At 32.8% G+C, this 26,947-nt stretch overlaps 1 protein-coding gene across 2 annotated transcripts in view; it reads left to right on the top strand.

The window, feature by feature from the left end:
- The first annotated feature begins 717 nt into the window (after window positions 1-717).
- Window positions 718-26,947, top strand: part of LOC148612073 (macrophage mannose receptor 1-like) — a 34,167-nt gene continuing 7,937 nt past the window's right edge. The window contains exons 1-31 of one of the 2 annotated variants that reach the window (XM_088593183.1): window positions 718-856; window positions 2,250-2,401; window positions 2,740-2,870; window positions 3,262-3,383; window positions 4,193-4,292; window positions 4,631-4,757; window positions 5,701-5,792; window positions 7,692-7,813; window positions 9,970-10,099; window positions 10,472-10,554; window positions 10,870-10,983; window positions 11,308-11,415; window positions 11,976-12,134; window positions 12,430-12,521; window positions 12,905-13,049; window positions 13,418-13,456; window positions 14,608-14,778; window positions 15,112-15,231; window positions 15,991-16,101; window positions 16,667-16,714; window positions 17,445-17,627; window positions 18,613-18,788; window positions 19,269-19,388; window positions 19,734-19,852; window positions 21,176-21,321; window positions 21,703-21,896; window positions 22,209-22,330; window positions 23,365-23,579; window positions 23,794-23,838; window positions 25,674-25,855; window positions 26,588-26,655. In XM_088593183.1, the coding sequence (XP_088449309.1) occupies window positions 796-856; window positions 2,250-2,401; window positions 2,740-2,870; window positions 3,262-3,383; window positions 4,193-4,292; window positions 4,631-4,757; window positions 5,701-5,792; window positions 7,692-7,813; window positions 9,970-10,099; window positions 10,472-10,554; window positions 10,870-10,983; window positions 11,308-11,415; window positions 11,976-12,134; window positions 12,430-12,521; window positions 12,905-13,049; window positions 13,418-13,456; window positions 14,608-14,778; window positions 15,112-15,231; window positions 15,991-16,101; window positions 16,667-16,714; window positions 17,445-17,627; window positions 18,613-18,788; window positions 19,269-19,388; window positions 19,734-19,852; window positions 21,176-21,321; window positions 21,703-21,896; window positions 22,209-22,330; window positions 23,365-23,579; window positions 23,794-23,838; window positions 25,674-25,855; window positions 26,588-26,655 (3,797 nt within the window). In that variant the 5' untranslated portion in view covers window positions 718-795. Of the gene's footprint in view, window positions 857-2,249; window positions 2,402-2,739; window positions 2,871-3,261; window positions 3,384-4,192; window positions 4,293-4,630; window positions 4,758-5,700; window positions 5,793-7,691; window positions 7,814-9,969; window positions 10,100-10,471; window positions 10,555-10,869; window positions 10,984-11,307; window positions 11,416-11,975; window positions 12,135-12,429; window positions 12,522-12,904; window positions 13,050-13,417; window positions 13,457-14,607; window positions 14,779-15,111; window positions 15,232-15,990; window positions 16,102-16,666; window positions 16,715-17,444; window positions 17,628-18,612; window positions 18,789-19,268; window positions 19,389-19,733; window positions 19,853-21,175; window positions 21,322-21,702; window positions 21,897-22,208; window positions 22,331-23,364; window positions 23,580-23,793; window positions 23,839-25,673; window positions 25,856-26,587; window positions 26,656-26,947 lie in introns of those variants that run through there. The other variant, XM_088593184.1, reaches the window with a different exon arrangement.

The raw sequence follows: 26,947 nt of genomic DNA on the forward strand, positions 1-26,947 counted from the left end.
TTGATTGTATTGTAAAGCTGAGACATTGGGCCACATAAAGATACCTTAATGTGTTCAGTTTGTTCACATATGCTGTCCCAGAAGGCGTAGACGCTCAAACAATTGAGTCACAAAAATCTTGGCCTTTTTTACCCAGTGGGGTATAAATATAGGCTTCTACTGAAAGAGAATCCGAGAACTTTCTTTTTCGACAAATTGATTCGGTAATGGAAGGTAATAAGGTACCTAAAATCACCATGAAGTTGATTAGAGGGGGTGCACAGTGGACCCTCCCAGCCCAAGAACTATATAAAATGATGGGTATATTTTATTTCTAATCTATTTGTATTAAAACACATATTTTGTGACCGACGGACGGCGGAGAAAAAGTGTGTTAAATTTAAAGAAGTCTAAGTTTTTTAAATCGGCTTATATATATGGACGTACATTCTGAATTTCAATATCACTAATAGATCAATGATACCAATTTTATCTAAAATAATCAGTTTAACTCAGGTCATTTTATAGTATAGAAGTATTTGTTTTGTAACCTGAGGAACCCAAAAGGAAAAACGAATAACACTCCTCGAAAAAAGACTTAAAAAGGGTTAACCAACTCTAGATTTAAAATATAAATACTAATACGCCCAAAAATATATCATATAACCACACACAACAACAAAGGGATAGACGTTCCGAAATTTCGAGTAAGTTAGGTTCCTTAAGGTGCCCCAATAGTTTACCCGTCAGATTCTTTACGCGTAAAGGTTTGATTATATTTTAATGTTGTGTTACGGGAAAAGATGATCTGCTGAAATGTGTACTTGTGGAGTATTTAGACTTCTGGGATTTTTTCTCTCCCTTTCAGTAATCTCAGGTATAGTAATGTGGCCCTGGCATTCCCACGGCGAACCTCAACACTGGTTCGTAAATAAAATAATACGTTTAATGTTTAAGGATTAATTGTTGCATGCAACGTACTGAAAAGAACACTCCTTCCCATAAGAAATGAAACGGAGAATCAAAGGGAGATTTGTTAAAGTACGGTTTATGAGAATACAGATCACATTTTTTTCATTCTTCGTGAATTTTTCTATCGCTGTATTAACCTCGTGAGATTTTTATATGTTGTTAATTCAGCTTTTATGTGTATATTCAATTATTGGATATAGCATTTTAAGATTATTGGATCACATGAAAGTGAAGTTGAATTACAGAATTATTTTCGATAAGAACTGAAGTGTTTTTTACTGATTTTTCCTGCAGGTGCCATTTCTATTTCGTTAAATTTGGGGTTCTAGATATGTTTTAGTTTCAACCTTGTCTTTTTTTTGATGTGCTACTAATCTTCACCTTATCCTGTCATTTGAGTAAAATGGTTGCTGTCTATGTTTACAAGTCTCTATAAATAACGCATGAAATAGTAAATTTACAAAACATTTTAAAGAGGTAGACCTATGGTAAGGGACTTAACTGTAACAAGAGTAATCAAGAGAACCAAGGTTATGGCGGTAATCAAAAGAATGTATTCCAGGGACAAAGACCAGACATGGAAAACAGACATACACAACAAAGAACATAAAGTAACTAAAATCATAAATATAAAGTAACAAAAGTAAATGAGCAACTCGGACTCCACTAAAAACTAGGAGCATGGACCAGGTGCACCGGTAGGGTAAGCGTCCTAACAAATCATTCGAATGTTTGTATTCAGCAATTTACATCGATCTTATGTAAGCATCAAAGTAACTTGGACTGATTTCATTTTGTTTCAAATGAAAGCTTGACAGCCTTGGGTAAAAATTAATATGATACAAACATATCACTGATTTAAGAGTTATGTCTCTTACACCAGGTCTACCTCCTTAAGAAAGATATACTGACGATTACTTTAACCGTCATAAAGTTTTCCAGAATCCTTCATTAACATTCTATTTTTAGTCATAAACATTTTTTGTTTAGCTTTTCCGGAGTACTGAAACTGCCACAAACCAGGTTATTTTTGTGTTACCTGTTAAGACATTTGAAAAAAAAAATCTTATAATTAAATTTCTCCAAATTCAAATAGTAAGAGTTGATTAGTAATTAAAAAAATATTTTTTTTATTACTTTGGGTTAATTCGAATCGCGGAGTGCAGACCAAATTCAGAATAACATGGTTGGCACAAAAAGAAACAATCAATCAGGCAGTTTTTTACAATTCAAATTTAATTATTTGCAGATTTGGCAGATTCGAGTCTCCACAATTATCTCTTACTACCTGTATTAAGTTTCAGGCCTACGATGCCCTCTTTATTGGTGGCGACATGGTGACTCTTGTTACAGATTTAGATGGAACCATGCTTTTTCATGGAGTGATTCCGAGGCGTGGTGCCAATCTCAAAATTCACATCTCATTAAATTCGAAACAACAGCCGAGCTGGTACTAGTTCATTCTTATTACAGACGATAAGAGTTTGTAGCTCAACACCAAAAATGAAATTCATAATTTATCATTTTTAACATTAGTCCCACACATATTTTGTCATATTGCAACTTTTCATTCTTGTATACTTTGAATGATTATTATTTTTGTTGTAAAGAAGGAACGCTTCTGAATTATTTTATTTTAAAGGGCTCAAAACATTACATTAATTAAATGCCCCCACGGAGCCCTAGCGTAAAATAATAAAGTTTTGACTTAAGTTGATACATTGTTTACTTTACACCAATGAGTGAAATTGTAATGTTTGTTTTGATTCATGTTTTGCGTTAATTTAGAACTGGACATTTCAAGCAATCCCAAAGGCATCGCACAATTCACAAATAAAGTTTTGGACTGGCTTAAACAATAATTCTACGGGACGAGTATATACATGGGCAGATAACTCTCCGGTCGATCCTGCGTTACTGTAAGTATGTTTTTTTTCACATCAAGCCATATTTACAGGTGTACGGCTACATGCATGAATTGAGGACACATTACAACAAATTGATTTTTTATCAATCAATCAAGAATTTTAGAGAAAACAAATATATTGTTTTCACTTTAACAAGTTCGTTTCTTTCATCATCCTTTCAACAAAAGGTATCACAGTTCATACGTAATGGTAGATCTTGACGTGAACGTGTATCTGTAAAACACTTTCAGAATATAATACCTATTGTATGGTATTTATTTTATTTATTTTTTTTCTGTTTTCCGAGTAGAAATTAAACTTAGTTCACTGATTTAGTGCTGCATATTGCAGAGCCATATTATTCAAATAAGAACTGCGAAAGAAATTAGCTCTATATTTACAGTCAAGGACAACAGGTTTCTTTGTCAGCCGGCATGAGCTGTGGGATTTTAATACCCAATAACAACAAACTTACCAGCGTGAGTTGTAGTACTAGAGCGGGAGCGATTTGTGAAAGGCATGTTGGTAAGTCAAACAACTACTGTAACTTAAAATGCTTTTATAGAAAAAGCACAGGACGCTTACCCTATCGGTACACCTGGTCCATGCTCCCAGTTTTTAGTGAAGTTCGGGTAGTCCAAATACTTTTTTTATTTGAACGTGCTATTTTTCTCTGTTTTCACGTTCTTTGTTGTACGTGTGTGTGTCTGTTTTCACGTTCTTTGTTGTACGTGAGTGTGTATGTTTTCACGTTCTTTGTTGTGTGTGTGTGTCTGTTTTCACGTTTTCCGTTGTACGTGTGTGTGTGTGTGTGTCTGTTTTCCCCGTCTAGTTTTATCCTTGGAATATATTATTTAGATTTCGTGTGAATCTTGGTTTCGATACTCTTTTATAGTTAACGTGAGTTAACCATGCCCTATAAACTTCTTTTTGTTTTTTTCTTTTCTAAGCCACGCAGCCACACAATTTGCAATTAGAAATTGGTACGTCTTTACTGAGGGATATATTTCATCTATTTTCAACTGTTACATTAATCTACTGGTCCAGAATATCCATCTAAATAATTTAGCATAATAATTTACAACTCTTTGCTCATTTATTTGTTCTGATGATAGATGTAGGGATAAAGTGATTTCTTGCCTGTAAAACGTTCGTTTTGCTTGCATAGTTCAACGAACTACGGGATGTCAACGGACATGGTCAATATACAGATCCGTGAGGAAAATACTCAAAGCCCAACCTCGCAGATGTAAATTTCACGCATACTCATTGCTGTCCTGCAGTTAACACGAAATGGTCCATTACATAAATGAAATAAACCTTCATCGTTACAGGAATCCCACTGACATGTAATGCCGATGCTGGCTGGCAATCTTTCAATAACTTTTGCTATAAGGTGTATGGTAGCAATGGAGCAACTTGGGCAGCTGCACAGTGAGTTATGAGGTTTCTGGCATAGAAATGCAAATCATCCACTTTCATCACACCACTAAATGAAAGCCAGTGGTAAAGCGAGGCGTATTTTTAAGTGTAAAGAACGAATAAACAGGGAAAAATGTGTTCATGCTAAAATCTAGTTAAAAAAAATGGAACTCGAATTTTGCTCGTCAGATGTACTGAAGTTAAAGGCGTGAGAAAAAAGATTTTTAATGCAACAGTATTCAGCATTTGATCTCTTGTTTCATTTACTTATTAATACATTTTATAGTTATTCTACGCAAAAATATTGGTACGATTGGTTCTTGATTTTCGGAAACATTTTCATATTGTAGACAGCAATGTGACCAAGGGGGAGGTAATTTGTTTACTGTTGAAAGTTCACGTGAGGAGGATGTTATTCAAGAATTTGTTTATCAGAACCAAAAGGATTTCTGGATAGGTGTCAAGTCATATCCGAAGGTATGGTTTTGTAAATAAAATTCTTTTTCAGAAAAAAATTGTCTTGTTAATCATGTTATAACATATTTTTATGTAACTTGGTTTTTCAGTTTGTTGGATATTCCTCCTTTAATTATTTCCCCTTACTTTTGTTTCTTTTGTTTCTCATACAATCGTGTTCACCTCAACACAACGTAGTTGAAATGTTGTTCAGCAATAAAGCAGAAATAAAAAAGCGAGACCCCAGCGACGTCCACTATTTGTAGATGCTCTGAACACATGATTGGCTCAAAATCATTCTTCCGGAAAGGAGTTGGGAAGCGATTCTTTATTTTTTTTAAAACGCAGACGCACTACTTGTGCCCTAGGAAGTCTCGCATATTCCCGTTGGACGGTACGTCATCAATATTACATCATATAGCGGTACACGATCAAAAAAGGTCAAAAATGCTAGTTCTGTCTTTCATTGACAAGCCTAAAATCATATTTGGGAAATGTCTTTGGAAAAAGGAATAACATGTACATTGATATGAATTAATACGATGCTACGGACTAAACATTGCGAAGGACTTGTATATAATGGCGAATATTTAGTGGTCCCATAATGACAGTCCAAAATACACAAAAGTACAAAAAAGACATGTTTATATAGGTTCTCGACTTAATTTGGTTAGAGTTGTGTATGCAAATACAGTAGGATCACCGCGTGTTTCTACGATTGACTTACTCTAACACATGATAAACCCCAGAATGATGAAAATGTAACTAACACTTTTAGACCTATCGATTGATAGAAATGATCATATCGTATATGCACGTTAATTTCTAAGATTAGTTTTAGTTTATGCTTTGATATAATTACTCCTGTTCACTTCTTGCTTTCCATTTGGTAAAAAAATTTCCAGAATTTATGACAAGTAAGACATCATTGTCTACTTTAAATGTATATTCAATATTTTCAAAGCCGGGCAGTAGTTATATATGGTTGTTGGCGAAGAACAACGTAACATTATCACCTAGACTGACGTACTGGGATACTCCACCTGTTCTTAATAGGTATTGTTTGATAGCTAATACTTTAGTTCATAAACTGTAAGAGCAATCAAGGGAACCAAGGTTATAGCGGTAATCAAAAGAATGCAATCCAGGGACAAAGACCAGACATGGAAAACAGACATACACAACAAAAAACATAACGTAAGTAAAATCATACATACAAAGTAACAAAAGCAAATGAGCAACTCGGGCGCCACTAAAAACTGGGAGCATGGACCGGGTGCACCGGTAGGGTAAGCGTCCTCTGCTTTTCTAGAAACACCCACCGAGTTGCTCATAAAAAGTCAAGTCCGGGGTAGACAACACGAGGAAAGGAAAACTATGACCCGTTGAATAAATCAGTTTTCATGGTGCAGATGGATACACCATAACGATCCACGAGTTCATGATGACGACCATAAAACTTCTGTAGTGATGATTTCAATTTTGTAGCAGCATAACTGTAATTAATGCAAAAAGTGTTTAAATGTGAAAAATAAGTTTTTTACAAGCTTTTAGAAAAAAGGCGAGAATAAATTTTGTGTTTATATATGTAAGTATGCAATCATACATATATTTGTGATTTGTTTTATGATAGAATAATTTATTGGAACTTGAAGAGTGAATAACTAATATATGTGATTATGAGTGCCGAAGAAAGCCCAGATTTGATGTGCCGAGTTATTTTTAATCCCCGAAACGTTCTTGGCACGGTTTATTCACATATAATTTAATTTCAGAGGAAACACCTTTCTGATTGGATAAAATGCTTTGTCCATCATCTCATAGACCAAATTTCGTTATGTGACTGTGACGTCATCAACCTTTTTTTGCTGATTTAATTTTTTGTTTTTTTATACTAAAATTAAATTAAAAGGAATGACCTGTTATATTTTTCTGTCTATTTGAAATAATCTCAATGTCTGTGGTGCACACTTGAAAATAATCAGCTTTTTGGTGAGTTAATCCGAGATTTGAATGTATTCGACATTGTGAATATTCGAAATGACATGCAAAGTCGGGGCACATTCGATGAATCACTCCTATCTTAATAATGAGAGATGATTATGAGTAATCTGATGTATCATGAAGGGTTCCCATAACCGGCCGTGTCAGTGAAACACTGACAGTCTTGAAACTCAAAATTTGGATTCAGCATGCGATTTTCTCACCTCTTAAACCAAATTTCAATCAAACTGGAGCATTTTGAAATTTTGGCGTGAAAATCAGTTGCCATGGCAATAGTAATATTCGAATCTGATCAGAACCTCGAATTTTGGATTTGGCATGTTAAACTTAACCTTAAAACTAAGTTTCATCCAAATCGGAGCAATTTGAATTTTTGGCGGGAAATTTGGTCGCCATGACAACAGCGACTTTTGATCCTCTCGAATCCTCAAAATGTTGACTTGGCATGTTATTTTTAGCCTAAAAACCAAATTTCAGTCTAATCGTAGCATTTCAAGAATATGGCGGGAAAATTGGTTGCCAAGGCAACATATTTTGTTTCTCATGTCAAATTCTACCGCTGTAACAAATTTCAATTTCCTGGCTAGCTAGATTTCTGACATATCGCAATGTTTTATATTTTTACCTTTGCCCCTGTTTTTGCCGCCATTTTTAAATTTAGAAGTTCGGACACAACTTCAGAAATTAGATAGTACCGCATATGTGTGTGTGTGTGTGTGTGTAAAACGTTTCAAAGGCCTGTGGTTTACGGTTTCTAAAAACTGGGCCCGACAAAATTTAGGCGGAAGGTGAAAGAATAAGAAACAGAGCAAAATCAATAGAGATCCCGAACTTCGCTTAGGGAACCCTAATTATTCAATATTTTGAAGCTGCATCCCTTGTATAATGCTAATATGTTAAAAAGTGCAACCCAGTTTTGGTCATTTTAATTTTTTTCAATTTCATGTTTAGTTCACAGTTTAACAACACGTGTGCATACGTCAAGTACGTTAGTTCAAAATACATGTCAGACATTGGATGGAGCACTGATGTTTGTGACTCCAAGAAATCGTATGTTTGTAAAATGGCAGAAGGTAGGCATGCACGGAGACCCCGTCACTGCTGCACCCACTTTTGAACCCAACACATAAGGCAGGCTGTGAAAAAGTACCTGTCCAGTTAATTTTCCAACATATTTGGAATACACAGTTTTTGTAATACACTACAACATCATACACATGTTCCTGTGTCCTTCGTACCCTAAAAGAGTTCTTTGATTTGTAAATGTCTGGACAAGTTTCTTGTAATCTCTTTAACAATTAAAATAATCCAAACTTCTTTGCTCTTTGCTCGTTTATAGAATCTGGAACTGCATATAAACAATCCTGCCTTTAGATATGAGGTAGCAATATGAAAGGCATATTTAGACTCGGTTTCAGCTGGAAATATTTCATGTAAAATCACCATAAATTTGTGGAGGACACTTGTTAAACTATTTTGCTAAACATTTATTTCAAAATTTAAAACAGAATATATTGCAAATTCCAACTCAAATTTTAATCATTTAAAAGTAAATGAAGAATATTAAGTATTTACCTCTCCAGTATATTCCTCAATATTTATATGGCTGATAATTTTGTATTTAGAAACCACTCTGCCAATCCCTTTTCTGGTCGAGTGTATTCAACAAACCAGTAGTCAGACTTGTCATCATACATTATTTTTTCGAAATTAGCTGTAGCACAAAATTCGAAACACGTAAGAAAATGGGGCTACATTCCTAGTTTTTTTTTTGAATGAGGCTATAGTGTTATAGCTCTTTGACTTCCGTTTTCGATATTTATGGTGTTAAACTATTTATTGTTTAAAATATTATTACTTTTTTATCTTGAACTTCCTCAGTATTTGGTTCTAATTCTGATAAGATGTTAAGTGCACAGCATACCGATTTTTTTTATCCAAACTAAAAGACGAACTAAAAGCAAGTAAACAAGAAATTTAGCCTTCATAGAATTTGCATCATAAGCATGAGACCTCGGTACGAAAATTGACACGCTTTAATTTTTTGTTTTTTGTTTTTTGTTTGTTTGTTTGTTTGTTTTTTGTTTTGTTTTTTGTTTCCTTTTTTTGCTTTTGTTGTTCATCATCTAGATCAGTCGGTTAAAATTAAAATTGTCATATCCTTAGTGTTGTTTGCAGCCAAGTCTTTACTTTTTGTAAGATTGGATCTCCGTATGTTGTTCTTTAGTAGTTCCGGAGTCGTTTTTCCCGGTTTGTGTCTGTCGCAGACACTGAATGTAAACTGTTTTTTTACGAAATTTATGATGATATTCTAGAAACAACCATATGCATTTATATAACCTTTTCAAAAAGAACTTTTAATATTTCTGCAATTTTTAAGATTGTTTTTTATAGAAACTGAAGTGGCCTCACATTTGTTCACTTCACTCAAGATATTTTCAAATGAGTTGAAATTGACAATTATACACAAAATATATAAAGCATAAGAATGAACATGCATGCGTCCATTGTTTTTGACCGATTTTGAGGTCAAATTTCACTATTATAGTAATATGTCAACAAAATACTATGTGTACTCTGTTTATAATCTGAATTATCAGTCCATGTTCAACGAATTCAATTTGTCTTATTTTAGTAAGTGATTTAGTACCGGGACAGTTTTTGAAATGTGATACTTGCTTTATATTACAATTTACAACCATGTATGTCAAATTAACTTCGTCATCAATCAAACTAAATTACAGGAATTAAAATCAAGCTGAATTTAATGACTCAATGCTCATAAAATTTTATTTTATAGATTTGTGACATTCGAAGCGTAAAAACATCTTTCATGTGTAAAAATATATATATTTGTTGAAACATAAACAACTACCTTAAAGGCGTATCAATATATATAATTCATGTAATACATCTTCAAATTCATCGATAAAATACTTACAAAATGAGTCCCATCCAATAAAACCGATGATGAAATATAAGAATTATCCAGGTTACGCTCAATTCAATAGTGAGTGGTCAGTTCACTGGTAAGTGGATATCCTTTCTGCTATTACAATAGCAACACCTTAATCACATTGTGTATCTTTTGTTTGTTGTTTGTGTAACAAATTGTAAGTAAAGAGAATCATAGAAGTAAAAACATGGTCTTCAGATATACAAATCGCTGTCCAAACAGGAAGACAGGAATACATATTTGCTCAAAAGAAAGTTTTGTTCTTTAATTTAGGAGTTTGCCAGCCAGGATGGTTAGCTCATCAGAACAGGTGTTTTCAATTTGTTACACAACTGAAGTTGTCATGGCAAGATGCTGATCAGTACTGCAAGAAACAAGGAGGAGCAATGATTGGAATTTATGGGTAAATGATTACGTTTTGTTATAAAGTGGTTTGTTGTAAAGCTTCACTGTCGTTTGTATATATCTTTTTCATTTTAATAGACAAAGAATAATCAAATTGACCGGAACTGTAAATGAATAAAATAAATGTATTCAATTGTTAGCTCACTTAATTCAGCTACCCTTCGTTTCATTTTCTGTGCTTCTTACTTCTACTTCTGTTTCGTTGATATGATTTATGAATGATTCACAAATCACAAATACTTTCATGGTTTTCCCTGAAGTAATTTTACGGATTATGGTACATTTTAATTGTCTTTCATTTTTCTATAAGAAAATTCACTTAATTCATTTTGATTTAATTGATAAATACATATTTTTCTGATATTTGTAGACTTACGGCTACGAAATTTGTGAACTCTTACCTCGAACAGTTTAATTCTATTCAAATTGATTCGATTTGGATAGGAGCAACGGGTAATAATTTCATTTGTAATGAAATAACGCTGTATTGTACTGGTTAAGATACAATTAACAAAAAATAAATTAACCCTCAAATGTGCAGTCAAATGATTTCGATTTGTCAAATGTTCATTTGAATAATCAAATTTCATAATTGGAAAAGTGTCTTAAAAAATAAACAATAGAGTGAATTACTGAAACTAATGCTTTTTATTCTGTATTTTGTAATTTAGATTTTTAAGAAGAAAAAAAGAAAAAAACATTCCATATATCACTTTTGATATAGGAATCATAAATAAATGTCTATTCTCCATTCCTCTTTTACTACAGATAACAATACTGGAAATTTCACATGGGATTACGGTCAACAAATTAAATTTAATAACTGGGCTCCAAATGAACCAACTAATACCCCAGGGCAGGACTGTGTTTTCATTAACACAGGCGAGTATATGTACTAAATAGTTAGCAACACTCAAAAGAACTATGTTGGGTCAACTTTAAAATTGTTTTGCTTTATTCTCTTTTTCATGCACATTTTTTTATTTCAAAACTAATTCTTTTTTTGTTGTTATGGTCGAACATTTGATGCTTATTAACCTAAAGATGATTCTGTCAATACCGAAATGAGCCATATTCTTCGCAATCTAAGTATACTTTTAAAATATCACGCTAAAGGTTTTATATAACAATATGAAATGAGAAAAACCCCTCTTAATGGCGTAACGCCCTAATGATTTCGAAAAGTATTGAGATTCACTCTTTTAGATGACAAGAATGGAACATGGAGGGCGACACCAAACTGTGGTCTGAAGAAAGCATTTATCTGTAACATAGGATTTGACAGACCTGTTTTTCCAGTCCCTACACCACAACGTAAGTCTATGTATACGAAGCTCGTTTTACTGCATAGCATTTGATATGGCCGTGAAGTACCCTTCTGCGTAAGAATCGGGCAATGTATGGCACATTATTTTTCTCAATTTGGTCTTTTTTGCCTTAAATATATTCAATACATCCAGACAAACACTTTTATGGTAATTTCTGGAGATTATAAGGTATAAATACTTGGATAATACAATAAAATCTTTGCGTTTTTTTCTACATGTGCCACAACTTATATACATTTTGCCTGATTCTTACACAGAGAATCACTTAAAAGACTTTAGTTTGCTATTAGTTAAGGTTTCACCTAATTGTTGAATCAACGGGATAGTAAGGATGTTAGTCGTAGTGTCATAATTAATAATATTCTATTTTTTGAAAAATATAGTACCGATGCTGAACCAATTTATTGGAAATGACGAAGTTCTATCCGCTACTTGAACCACTTCATCGTTACAAATTCCCATGTGCAGACCCACTCTAACATGTTCGTATTATTCATATTTGTAGATTTCCTATATTCAACGGAAATTTCATTTTTTTTAATACAGCAACGTACACATGCGATGACAGATGGGTTCTTAGAAGTGGACGATGTTTCCAATTTAACGATACTAGGAAATCATGGCGAGCTGCTCGAGAGTCCTGCCAGAGTCAGGATGGTGATTTAGCTACAGTTGACAATGCTGATATCCATAGCTTGATAATAAGTGAGTAAGACTTTAGATGATTTCAAGGTAGATCATCAACTGTGTATGTCCATTCAAATATCTCTTATGTAATCAGCATGACAGATGTTTGAAAGCTTTTAAAAATATGTCTCTGCAAGAGATTTCTAGGTAAACTTGTAGGAAACAATATGAACTGCATTTGGATATGGTGTACAAGTAAATTGAAGCGTCGGCTTTATCTTAACATACTATTCTGTTCTTAAGTTCATTGATTTAAAATTTAGTAAAAACAGATCCCTAACAATATTATAGTATTGATTTTTTTCTGTTTAAGATACAATTGATGCCAATGATAACCAATATTGGATTGGCCTTAATGATCTGACCGAAAACAAAAACTATATTTGGATACAATCAGGTGCAAGGGTAAGTATTTTTTTTTTTTTTTTGATTAGAAACTATTACATAGTATGTATTCCCTCTTTACACAGCAATTGTCTCTTGGGATCTTATGATGCAGCAGAAGAATTGTCTGTGTAAGTAGATACAGCAAACGATAATATTCCTTGTCCATACGGCCCTAACGAATTTTGATAATACTTCACAGTACGACAGAACAAAGAACATTACCTCCAGGTTGCTTATTAGATATTTTGGAATCGAAAACTTTCAGTTATATCGTCATGGTAAATCGATAATATGTTGCATGAATATAACTTATTACCATTGTAATATGAAAACGTATACAATTACCTACAGACAGGTAAATTCTGCAGACGTACTAAAGTCTTCAATTTAATCTATTTTAGTTATCTGGATTTAAGAATTGGTGTCCTAATGAGCCCAATGATTTCATGGGCTCTGAGAGCTGTGTCCAGTACTTCATGTCTACCAAATGTTGGAATGACCGTGAGTGTAGCGCAAAGCTCAAGTACATTTGTCAGAAAGATCCACGTAAGTATCCACGCTCTTACGCAAAACTAATAGTGAAAACTTTCCATTGTATGGTATATGTGAGTGAATGAGGAAGGGGATGCTTGTTTTGAAGTTGGGGTTTTCAAAAATTTGAAATTTCAGTTTAAAGGTATGTTTACATAAATAATATATAATATGATTGAAATATAGAGTTAAACGGTTATATTTTTTACCAGTTACAGAATGACATGATGAAGGACGTAGTGGTTTTTCATCGATTTCATCTGCGATCAACAAAATATGAAAAAAATGATAAACAACCAAAAAAGAAAATCTTAAATTTCAAAGAAGCATTACGGAAATATGTGTACCAAATAAAAACAATACTAATTATCATATATTTTCAGAACATATCCCAATACAACCCAAAGTGACGACGACATCTTGTAAGTACTAGATATTTATTGTAATAAAATATGTCATTCCAGTTGGAAGTGGTCTCTCTAAAATTCATTAATCATACTATCATATTTTGCATCATTTTAGGTTCATTATGTTTGTTTGAATTGATTCTGTTTTGTTTTGTTTTTGTTCTTGTTTATTTTTTGAACACTTTGTTATAGTACGATGATCGGTTAGTGTCATGACGTCGGGATTAAACTATATATTGAACCCATTTCCATGCTTTATGAAACGATGTGCCTCAAATTTATTTGTTGTCAATTTGAATATAATTAGTGTTACAACGAAATATAAAGGAAGATTTTGTTTAATACAAGAAGCTGTGCATTTCTTACAAAACAAACAAAAACAGTCTTTGTACAGATTTTTTAATTTTTTTTTTTTGTTTCTCTATTCTGATTATTTTAATTTACTTCAAGTATACATATCAATATACAAATTGGTTTTGATATAATTAAAAACAACGAATGTGCACTATGATTAGTCCTAATAAGATATACAATGGCGATCGTGTTGCTCTGCAATTGAATAAAATTTTGTAAAGTTTTACGATATTATATGAAGGTGATTAAACCTATGACAGTAAAACCTGTCAAAACTTAACCCTTTATGGACTTTTAAAATTGGTTCGGTTAAAATATGCAGTCGTTCGTTTTACCAAGGTTCAAAATACATTACAATTGAACTAAAGAAACTGATAATAGTGCCTGGTTTAGAACGGTGTTCGGATTTCTCACGGTATAGATAGTCCATTTCTAAATAGTTCCTTAACAAACTGTTAATGAAAACGATTTATGATAAAATAACAAGTAATCGTTTTTCTCTTAAACGCCTATTCCAATGGGAAGATAATTGGCGGGGTAATATTCCATAAAAAACTATAATAAAAGTGTATTGCTTAATTAACAAGTACATAAAAAAGAGTTCTGTAAACCATACTTTTTTAAAATAAAAAGAATGTCTAAAAATATCATTCACTCAATATATTAAAAATGTCTATACATACTCGTTTATAATTGCTTGTGACAAAATTAAATTTCCAAATATAAGATAAATATAAAATCTCCAACCTTCAGAATATCTCGAAAACAAGTTCAGTAGTCCAGCAATATGTTCAAACTATGATTTATTGCAGTACCTATAAGTGCTAAATGTGGAGTTGGATGGGAAGAAAGACCAAATTCACCATTTTGCTATAGCTTCAGACCCGATTTGCTATCCTGGCTAGATGCTAGAGCTGTTTGTATATCATTGGGTGGAGAATTAGCGAGTGTACATGATTTTTCAGAGTCTACTTACATACAAGGCAAGACTGAAGTAAATTAGCGTAGAGTAATATCTCAAAAAGAAGATTTAACTGATCAGTGTGCCTTTTTCGCTAAATAGACATGTGATGTAAATTAATTTGATTATAAGTGTTACTAAACAGATATCAATACTTTAAAGGAATTGAAATAAAAGTAAACGAAAATCTCCTCTGTTGCTTTTATCATATAACTTGAATCAAAATTTATCATTCTTATATAATTATGATATATGTTCTATGGCGAATATGAAACATGCTCAAAGTAAATTTTTGAAAGCAGGTTTTTAAGGATCTTATTGCATTAATTACCTCAGTACTCTTTGTTTGGTTTAGGTAGACTCACTGCATTCGTTTCTAACTGGGCGTTATGGTTAGGAGGAACCGACCTTACTAATGAGGGCGGATGGGCGTGGTCTGACGGAACTCCTCTGCAACTAGTTAACTGGGAGGCAGGTATGATGAAAGTATGGATATCAAAACAAAATACTTAGAATGCGAAACCTTTCAATATCATGGCCAGTAATAATATGGCTGGTCTAAAGAACATTCAGTCGGATTAGTCACATTTTAACCTCTGCAGGGAGCAGCCATTAACATTTAATCGGAGAATGACATTTGTATTCTTTTTTAGAAAATGTAAGTCCCAACATTTTTTCTCATATACTACAATTTTTATAAGAATATATTACTATGAAATATTAGGACAAAACGAATTGTGTATTCATAAATCCATCGCGCTCTTTTTTTCAAATTCATAATTTGCCTTTTGTCATAAACAGTAGCGTCTCATTAATAATCATTCATTGAAATTTAGGACTTATTCTATTGAGCAACAAGATGTCGGTGATCTACTACTGAAAGAGTATTTGAGGGAACCTAGATTCTAGTGGAAATCAACAGAATCTAATTCAGGGACAAAGACCAGACATGGAAAACAGACAAACATAACAAAGAACATAAAGCAACCAAAATAATACATACAAAGTAACAAAAGTAAATGACCAACTCCGTCTCCACTAAAAACTGGGAGCATGGACCAGGTGCACCGGTAGAGTAAGCGTCCTCTGCTTTTCTAGAAACAACCGCCGAAATACATGGGATGACAATATGTCAATTTACGTTATGGATATCCCAGTCCTTAGTAATAAATGCTGCATCAAAGATAGCCGGATGTAATCAAAAATATAATATTAAGTAAGATAATTTTGAAAGGTGAACCTAACGGACAAAGACGTGAAAACTGCATGGAAACATCAACAGCAGGTCGAGGATGGAATGACAATGACTGCAACAAGAGAAATGGCTTTATTTGTAAAAAGACTTGTATGTATATATACATAATTGCAACTCGTGCAAATTATGATTGGTTTTTAGACAAAACTGTATAAATCATAAGTATTCAAAACTTTGGAATCCTTGATGGAGAAATATTTTTGATGAATAATTTGTTGATCTTTTAAAACCCGATGTTGTAGACGTTTTTTATTATCACGTGTACTAGTTTTGATTTCGATAAAAAGTAATATGACATGGTATACCCAATTGAAGATTCAATTTTTAAAGACCCATTCTATAGAATTAAATGCGTTTAAAATGTTTAAATAACGTCTTTTACCATGTAGGGACTTTTAGTCAGAATATGTCCAGATTTCACAGTAACGTCCCACATATCATGTTATGCAAATGTTTAGTGAAATAAGCGATAGGGAAGATGGAACTTGAAAAGTTACAATAAAACCAACGTTAAATAAAAAAAAAACTAGTAAACGCGTTACATAAACCCGACCATAGACAGTCAAAAATACGAGCAGATATTTTCACATTATGCGATAAAGAGTTATTGCGAAACAATGTCATGTTAATGTCACTGAAACAAATTTATATATAGATGGAACCATTTCTACGCAGCCTCCACGACCGACTCCAAGAGTCCCAGGTAAATATATTTTGCATTTTGTATTAATTTTACTATTTTATTTCATATCGGATTGTCCTTTAATGTTCAGGAGTGGCTTATTGTTGTTTCCTTTACTTTTGAATTAATTGTCATCTGTGAGTCATCTTGTATTGAAATATATAATTAATTAGGTCACAAATAAACAAACATTGTGTTTGCTATGATAAAAAAAAACATAAAAAATGCTATTGTGGGTGTACAGTGATTTTTTAAGACCATAATACTATATCATATTTCATGGAATTAATATGAAATATGTTACTTAAAGAATCAAAAGTTCTCTAAAGAGGTTCGTCTGAATGTGCGCAATATCACAATATAAACGACTTTTTTTTATTGGTGTTTTGTTACTGTCCTCTTAGGATGGGAAATGGCAAGTTATTAGTGAATATTATACTTTTATCAATTTTTATTTGTTCATTTTCTGATACAACTGCCGGTCCATATAATGTCATATTATGGACCGGTTGTAAATTATATGGACATATAACTTTTTGGACAACCAACCGGTCCATATATTGCCATATGACTCTCAGCATCATGAACTATATTTGCTGAATTGTGCTAATGATAACAAACGGAACCATAGGTTGAGGATTTGTTTTAGAAATGTATCGTGAACATGAAACTTAAAATAACAAATTTAAAAAAAAGTATTTGTCATGCAAGAATAATATGTCTAATTTTGTGTATTTTTATTTTTCAAAAGCTGGACAATATTTGGGATGCCCAGACCTTTGGTTGAGACATGGAAATTCATGTTGGCAATTTGTGAAAAACAAGATGTTAACTGCACATGAAGCAAAACTTGCTTGTCAGAAATCCGGTGGATATTTAGCAGCAGTTAACAGCGCCGACAAACAAGCATTTGTCAGCGGATATTTACCAAGGCGTGAGTTTCACGTTTGACATAAATAAACCATAAACAGGCTGTAGGAGAATTTTGGCTCATAGAGAATTTTTGTTATACTCTAAGCATATTAATTGTCGCGGATTCAGTCAGGTGAGAATATTTGCATGTATAATTTTTTTACAGATTGAATAATGGATAGCGTTAAATAGTATTAAACATGAATTTCGCGTATACTGTTTTTCGCGACTCTCTGTCAACCGCGAAAATAGCGACAATAAGTACGTTTGTAGTATTTGTTTTTACTGTTGGTCTTTCCAGTGTTTTAAAATTGCTAAGTTCATGTCTTTCCTTTAAAACGGCGGCGATATACTGTTAAAGTGTGAAAATATTTTCTTTTTGTTTTTGTCTGTATAAGAAGTTCTTTTAATTCTAAGATCTAACTATGGTTGGATCACAAACATGCAATATATCGGGTCATGATTTCTTTTATGTGGTCTTTATGATATGAATATGTACATAAAACACGTTATTAGAGAAAAACCTGTCTCAGTTGTAACTTTTTATCTCTTAAGAACTTTTTCCAGATACTTGATTTTTGGGTGTATCACAATGATCTTTTGTGTCGAATACCATAATGACCTTCATTCTACCTAGACCTTTCACCTCGGTTGGTCAGTTTAATGCAGGATTTGCTTCACTGTTGGTCTATCCAGTCTTCTGAACCTTGCTTAGCTCATGTCTCTTCTTTATAAAAGGCCGCGATATACTGTTTCAGTGTTTACTGTTCATCTTTATATCAAACATAAATACTACGCTAAATAAATCATGACAGGATATTACATCTGAATAAAAAGCTAAGAAGCTAAATCATGACAGGATATTACACCTGAATAAAAAGCTAAAAAGCTAAAAAGCTAAATCATGACAGGATATTACACCTGAATAAAAAGCTAAAACATTTACAAATACTTGTCACGTAATCAAAAGCATGTCAGCATATTTCTTATTCTGTTCAACTTTGCAGCAAAAAGAAACACAAATAGCGGGATAGTTAACGGTGGTGCCTCTTGGATAGGTTTAAGTGACCGTCTACAGTCCAATTTATTTGCTTGGGACGATGGAAGAGCAGTGAAATATACAAACTGGGCTGTTCATCAACCAGACACTTACAAAAAGGACTGTGTAGGAATGAGTTATTTGGTAAGCAAATTAACTGTTGCAATTGATACTCGGCAGCTTTAGAATTTGTCAAATAAACGGCTTAGCAAAACAAATTGTTCATCATCATCATAAATCAACCTTTGATAAATGTTAATGGTTTTTCTAAGGATACTCAAAGATCCCGTTGATGATTTGTTATGTGAACATGGTTCTTATACAGTAGAATATATCTTTAAATTTGGATTCGTAAATAATTTTGAATGCATCAGATGAATTTTATTTATATTTTTCATTTAAGGCGTACCTTGTCGTGTTCATGTTGTTAGTGTACATAGGGATTATCAAGTTTTTTTTGTGACAGTTTTTAGTTTACATGCCCGATACTGACTCCATCTTTTTAATAACTTTGTTTTCGTATATTAGATTTAAAAGGCAATATGTTTTCCTCGAATATTAAGTCATTCATTTTGTACACTAACCTTCAGATGTATGAATTTTACTCAAATAATGTTATTACAGGATGGTGGTTGGGTCAATTTAGACTGCAATGGACGATTACCAGGGTATATTTGTAGATCAGGATTACAGGTCGTGTCCTCAACTGGAGGAAGTTCAATTACACAGGGATGTACAAAACCGGTCAGTGAAAATACAGTGAAAGCAAAAACGTATTTATAAAGGCAGCCTTTCAGATACACTATAACTGCTATTTACGAAAAACAAAATTTTTGATCAATTTTTAATAAACTCCGATTTCAAATTTTTTGTTATTTATCCTTTTGTACGGTTGCCGCTTAACGCGAACTAGGAGCCGTTTGTTACATTTGATTTGATGCATTTGGTGATTGTCGGATACCTGAACTTGATTTCAATTACTCTTTTTTTTTCAACCGTAAATCGGCGCATTTTCAGACTAAATTGTTTAAAATTTTATTTTGGTACACAGTGTCTGTTTTTATTCTTATTTTGGACATTAACTTTCAGAATAGAGGTTACGGTTTCGAAGGATCTTGTTATAATTTTATTACAAATAGACAAACGTGGCAGTCAGCCCAGACAACTTGCAAATCCCGGAACGGGCAATTAGCTACAGTGAACAACAGGTTTGACATTTATTTCTGTTCAATTTTCCTACTAAGACATCAGATTTAAGAAAAATCCAATAATTACGTGTGGACTTGAAAGCATCGTTTTTATGACATGCCACAGTGATGTTTTTCTTTTTGCGATTTTATTTATGGTTTGTTTAAGTTTATCAATTCTAATATAATACATAGGACCATTCACGTTTTAAATGGAAATTTTACATTTCTTAGGGATTTGAACTAATTGTTTTATCGATCCAATACCCAAATGAGAAATAGATTTTTGCAGGTATCTTTTAGATTTTGTTTTTGAGATTTTCATTTGTGTATTGTTATCCTACCACATACAGTCGAACCGCGATGTGTCGAACTCAATTTAGTCGAAAGCTCGGATAACTCGAACTAATTAAAAAGTCCCAGCAAAAATTCCCCCAATACAATTTTATGTCGGATTAATCGAAACCATGGATAACTCGAGGTAATCCATCTGGCCCTGCGATAGGACTTCGAGGTTAATGAACCCTGACGTCTCGAAGTCAACTAATTAGTCGGAAAACTGATTGCTTTATTACAAACATGATCAAAGTGTATTTTGACAACGATTAGCGTGGCTTTTAAAATTAATTTGTTGACACTCTTTACGGCTTGATTTGTGTATTTAATTAATTTAATATAGCACGTGTAGTGAAAGATACGAATATTACTAATTACACGTCGGAATTCACACTAACTGTGATATCTTGATATCTTGATAATTTGTTTTTAAAACAGATGAATTGTAATGGTATCTGACTATTTAATGAAACATCAAACAGACGAAAGTATGTGTATTTCAACGACTACATTCGATTCGCAAGTGAATTTGAAATTTTATCGTAATAATGTAGAGCACATGTTTTGACAATACTCCTGGTTGTGATTCAAAAAATGTAGCATGTTATGAACTATAACGTTTTCGATATAAAAATAATGAAAAGAAAATTTCACTAAAGCACTCGGTGCCGTTCAGTATTTCAAACATGATAAACAACATACAAAAAATATCTTCTGATATGAGAAGCAGGACATTACGAAGTGAAGTACATGTACATGTACAAGCACAACAAATGATGTAAATACATAGACAATCATTGAACAAACTACTGGTATTTCCGGTTTATTCTCGACCTCGGATTACTCGAACCTTGGAACACTTTTGCATGGTCCCTTCGTTTTCGACTAAACGAGATTCGACTGTATATAACTTTTGATACTCGCTCATTTTAAACTTGCTCTAGGCAGTTGTTTTCACATTTTTGATAAATTTTGAAGTCTAGAACACATACAAATTTCTATTTCAAGGCATGTTCAGTCTTTCCTTGCAAGCTATATAGATACATATACTGATCCATTTTGGATTGGAATGACTGATCAAACATCTCCTGGAACATACACATGGGTGCAAGGACAACCAATTAGTTTTACATTTTGGTCTAGAGACCATACTGGTACGTTTTAACTGTATTAGACAAAATCTGTATCCCTGAAAACAAAGTTTTTGGATATATACATGTAGGAATCATCCAATTTCCCTATCCGTCAGTCTGTTTGTTCGTCTGTCCCCATTTCTTATAAGAGCAACTCGTTCTAATCCGCTCAAGTAAATTTGACAACATTTTCTAACAAAGTTTAAGATGCTTTTGTTCTCCCAGTTAGGTATCGGTTTCCAGTGATATATGGTGATTTGATATGTATAGAATTTCTTTTCTTGTTTAACATTTATCTAATTTTATTGATATTGAAATAATTAACATTCACTTGTGCGACCTTAATAGTCTATATCTTCAAATATGACGTGTGGTGTTACATATGTAATTGTTGCATTACAGGCAATGAACAAAGTACATGTGTTGTAATGAGAACCTCAAGTCCAATGGGTGTATGGGACAACAAAATGTGTAATGAATCTCATAACTTCATATGCGAAACTTCACGAAATGGGTTCACGAACGCTCCGACAACTACCCATGCCATTTCACCTTGTCCTAATGGATGGTCAAGTTTTGCAACGTTTTGTTACAAAGTTTGTTTTTAAAATATTTTTTTATACTTCGAATATCATAGGAAATCGATGAGATTAACGTAACCTTCAATATATAAGCAATAAATCTGTAGCTTTATTCAAAAAGCTATTAACGCTACAAATTAATTAAAAATGTGGACAAAGACTAGAATTTAAATGTAAATTGAAGACCATCAATGGCTATCTGATCTCAAATATGTTATATTAATAGAACCTCTGAACGTTAACAAGTATATGATTTTATTTATTTGTGTTCATGGCTCTGATGAATATGAAAATATTATATTATTAACAGAGTTTACTATCTTGTAGAAGTTCCAAGACCGTTTGACGTGGATTCAAGCGAGAGATTCATGTCGTGATAAAGGTGGCGATCTTGTAAGCATTTTGAGTCAAGCAGAATCTGACTTCATAAAGATAAGTATAATGCAGAGGTAATATCATTATTTCAATTTTCTTAACGAAGGATCATAATAAAATTGAGTCGAAGCAGCTATCTTTCACAGTCTATATATATATAGACATAGTAATGTACTATCAAGTAAGATGGTCGAGTTGCATCACCCCATTAGACTTCCTATATGTATTGTATGCTTGGTGTGGCTGTATTTGTATACTGTTACAGATCCTGTATTGTCTTACTCGATACCATCTGAGGATGTCCTGTTCAGTTACATCATATGCTAATGTTTTATATATATATGCATCCAACAAATCTTTGATAAAAAAAAATTCACATTGAGAGCGATAGCTTAGTTAAACTGTATTTAGAAATGGTCAGCCTCAACTGGAACGACGAGTTAAATCTTTTTCTTCATGATGCACTGTTTGAAAGAACAAAACGTTGGAGCAGAAATTTAGAAATTTATATAGAAGTACTCTACTTGGTCCATCCTAGCTATGACGTATTGTGAAATTACTTTTATTTGTAAATTGGCGGATTTGAAGATTTCATTAAAACAACAAATTTCTTATTAAACTTTAATATTCTCATTGGCAATTCTTCTTTCCCTCATACTCTTTTATTAAAATTGATTTCATAAGTAGCTGCCGAAGAGAGCACATCACATACTATAAAGGCATAATTTTTTGCTAGTGCTTTGTGTATTTCTGACACAGTCGGTATAGTTTCGCTTTTTACCCTTTGACCTTAAAGACGCTCTTCCATGGAAATGCAAGTCACCTGATTGCAATTCGGTTTCTCGATTGGCGAAATACTAGTTGTGTTCGAAAAACATTGTATCGAAAATTGAAATTGTCTGCCATGGGTTAATGTAGACAATTGATAAGTAAAAAACAAACGCAAATTTTACTGCGTCCACTTTCCTTTTTAAAAATAGTACTTGTTTAAGTTGGCATCAATATGATATTGATACAGTCATTTTAGGACTTAATTTTATCCAAGTGCATTGGCAAAGATATTACTTTTGATCATTTTCAGTAACGTATTTCCCTGTTTATATTTTAGTTCACGAGTCAATATCTGGCTTGGATTTAATGACTTTGACATAGAAGGAGCTTGGGTTTGGAGTGACAAATCACCTGTTACATTCACAAATTGGAACAAAAACGAACCAAACAATTATAATAATGAGGATTGTGCATTTCAGACTGCTTATAATATGAAGTGGGTTGATTCCAGGTGTTACGCAAAATTTATGTATGTGTGCAAAGCGTTAATGGGTGAGTGAAGACATACTATGACATTTCTTGAGCCATTATTATATCCATAAGTTGAAACAGTTAATCCTTTTAACATAACTGATAGTAAATGGTTTGAAGCTGTCCTCATATACATTTATGGCATTAACTATTTGAAAGGAATATTTTTTGTTTATATTTTGCTTACCAATGTGTTTTTGTTTGTTTTTTTTAATGTCTTAAACCATTTTTTTAGGTGTAACAGTGGCACCTAAAACAACTCCTCCAGTCGGTATCACAGGTAAGTCAAAATGTTCCAACAAATGTTTTATGATATTTATACAAGGATCTGAAGTAAGTAGCATGCACTTCTTACCAAACAAAGCTTTTGTATGACGGTATGAGGTAATCAGTTATTATACAAAAATGGGCTTTATTAGTATAACCCTGTCTGTCAGTCCGTATGTCCGGTCGTCTGTCTACAAACATTGTAACTACTATAATGCTAATTGGATGATGATGACATTTGTGACATTTTATATGATTGTTAGACATCGTATCTCACCTGCATATTGAATGTTCATATCACAACTCATGCATTATGCCAGAGCTTGCCGAAACTACGCCGACTTTTTGTATCGCGCTAGACTTCTAACACATAGGCTTCTGGAACAGGGTTATGTTGCTACAAGATTGAAGTCTTCAATACAGAAGTTTTATGGTTGACATTATGAATTCGTGGATCGCTACGATGTATCCATCTGCGCCATGAAAACTGATTTGTTCAATGTGTCACAGTTTTCATTTTCTCTTTCGTCGACCACCGACAAGACTTTTTTAAAAACCTCGGCGGGTGTTTCTAGAAATGCAGAGAAGGTTTACCGTACCTGCTGCCTGTAGTTAGTGGAGTCCGGGTTGCTCATTTGATTTTGTTACTTTGTATGTATGATTTTAGTTACTTTATGTTCTTTGTTGTGTATGTCTGTTTTCAATGTCTGGGGTCTTTGTGCCTCGATTACATTCTTTTCATTAGCGCTTTAACCTTGGTTCCCTTGATTACTTCTTATGTACAAGAGAGAGGATTGGTATTTACAGCTACCTTCAAATAAAGATAATAAAACTTTATGATTCTACATGTTAAGATGTTATTCGTGGAACTCATATTTAACCATTTAACGGGTTTTAAGGAAAGTCTAAAATTTGATATATGCCATACGTCAATATGTACATAAGGAATAAGGTTGAAGTCAGTATACTGCAAAATGAGAGTTCGGGCTAAAGGGTTTATTATGATTGAAGTCCTCTATAAGCGGGTATTCCCTTTTTGAACTTTTGGCAGTATTCATACTTCATAGGGGCATCTGATTTTGATAAGATAAGATTTGATGTATACTATCATACCTTTACCCTTTAAAAAGTAAAAGAATTGAACCATATGACGGTAAACAAAAATAATGCAATGAATTTACAAAATGATTTATTCTTTGTTGTATGTTTTATAAAGTTGTTATACACTTTTGTCTTAATGATAGTATACAGCAAATCGCATTTCCGTTTTAACAATCTGCACCATGAGACCCTATCTGTCCACAGTCATAGTTTCCATATTCCTCTTCCATCAATCACGGATGTAACACTTTATGAGCAACTGGATGGGAGTTTACTGAAAAGCAAAGGATATGCTTACCCTACCGGTTTTGGTCTATGTGCCACAGTTTTAAGTTGGAATCCCCTAACATTCAAACAGTGTCCAACCACATTTTTTCCTGATCAACAGCATAGAATATTCCAGTGTTGCCTTTGAATAAAAATAAATTAAAGATGCCAATTTTTTTTCCAAAACAACTAGTCTTAAAGATGCTAACATAATGTAGCTGGTAGGGATATATATATATGTTTACATATTTTATACAAAGAAATAACCTGCAATTTGATTATTTTGTCGTAGGATATCAAATATCAAAAACTTTATGAATAACACAAAGGTACGTGAAGTTTTAAGAATTAGAAACTTGGATTGTCAAGTGAATTGACACAAACCTTAAGTCTACTATGTCGAAGTAAACTATGATTGAATATTAACTTTTTTCAAAATATTATGTCTTTCATTTATATCAAAATTGTGTTTTTATTCAGCGACAGCATGTGGTAACGAAAATGAATGGATATTTTATAATGGAGCCTGTTACATGTCAAGCCCACAAACTGGCAGAAATCATACCCTGAATTGGTACGATGCGCGAAAATATTGCTTGGGTTTGAATGCTGATTTAGCGAGCATTTTAACTACTCAGGAAAATAACTTCGTTTATAGCCTGGTAAGAACTGCATACTAAATGAACGTTACATTACTTAACTTTTTGATATATTATCGTAATTTCAATTAATGATTGTTTTCTAATTCTGCTTTAATTTTACCAATATAGAAAACAAATCGTCTATAAAGGTGTATAAAATTACTGTAACGTCAGTAACTTATCTTATTAAAATTCGTATAGTTACAATAACGGTATAATTGCATCTGTATTTTCATAATAAGATCGTTCAATTTTACAGTTCTCCAATAATATTTTGGGTTCTATCATATAATTTATGTGTGTTGTAGTGTGTGTTTTTTTCTTGTTTCTTCAAGCTCAATTGTTTTATTAAATCCTTTTAGGTAGTTGATGAGATTATATACAAACAATTCTATACTACTTGATTAAAACATAATTTTGATGAACGTAATTTTTCCTTAAATTACCAATATTTAAAAAAATTGAAACATACTCTTTAATGTTTGATTGGTATTTTCACTCACATCATCGTGTCGAGCGAGAAAAATTGTGAAAATATTGATGTTAGGGGTCTTTAAAGTGGTTTATCAGATGTCATTACTCTATATTCGTTGCAAAAAAAATAACCATTAGACAGACTGTTATATAAAATTTATAGTTTGGCCGAAGTTGTAAAAAAAAATTACAAAACTGTTGTTAACGATCCTTAAAATCCTCCGTTTACAATCATCTGAAATACTTGACAACCCTTATCGATCTTCATTTGTGTATTAGACCTCGAAATCTGGCACTGAAGAAATGTGGATAGGATTGAATGAAATAGAAGTTCCTGGAAAGTTCAGGTTTGCAATTTAAAATTTTAGAACAAAATATACATAGCAAAGATGTAATCTTCATGTACAAAATGATTTTCATGGTACGAAGTCAATTTGAAATATGCATATTTCGATTTAGACTATATTTTGTTAAATTACCCTTTGTAACAAATTCACACTTTATTTGAAAGTTTCGGTATTTAAGGGGTCTTTGCCTTGAATCTTAGACACAAATACGTTTGAAGATTAAAAGAAAATTATACAAAGTCCGATGCTGAGTATTGATAATTGTGTTTAGAAAATGACGCATAACTGATTC

The sequence above is a fragment of the Perna viridis genome, chromosome 7 (assembly GCF_037379345.1).
Source record: "Perna viridis isolate PV_CMFRI_1.1 ecotype Kerala chromosome 7, ASM3737934v1, whole genome shotgun sequence".
In the NCBI taxonomy this organism is placed as follows: Eukaryota; Metazoa; Mollusca; class Bivalvia; order Mytilida; family Mytilidae; genus Perna; species Perna viridis.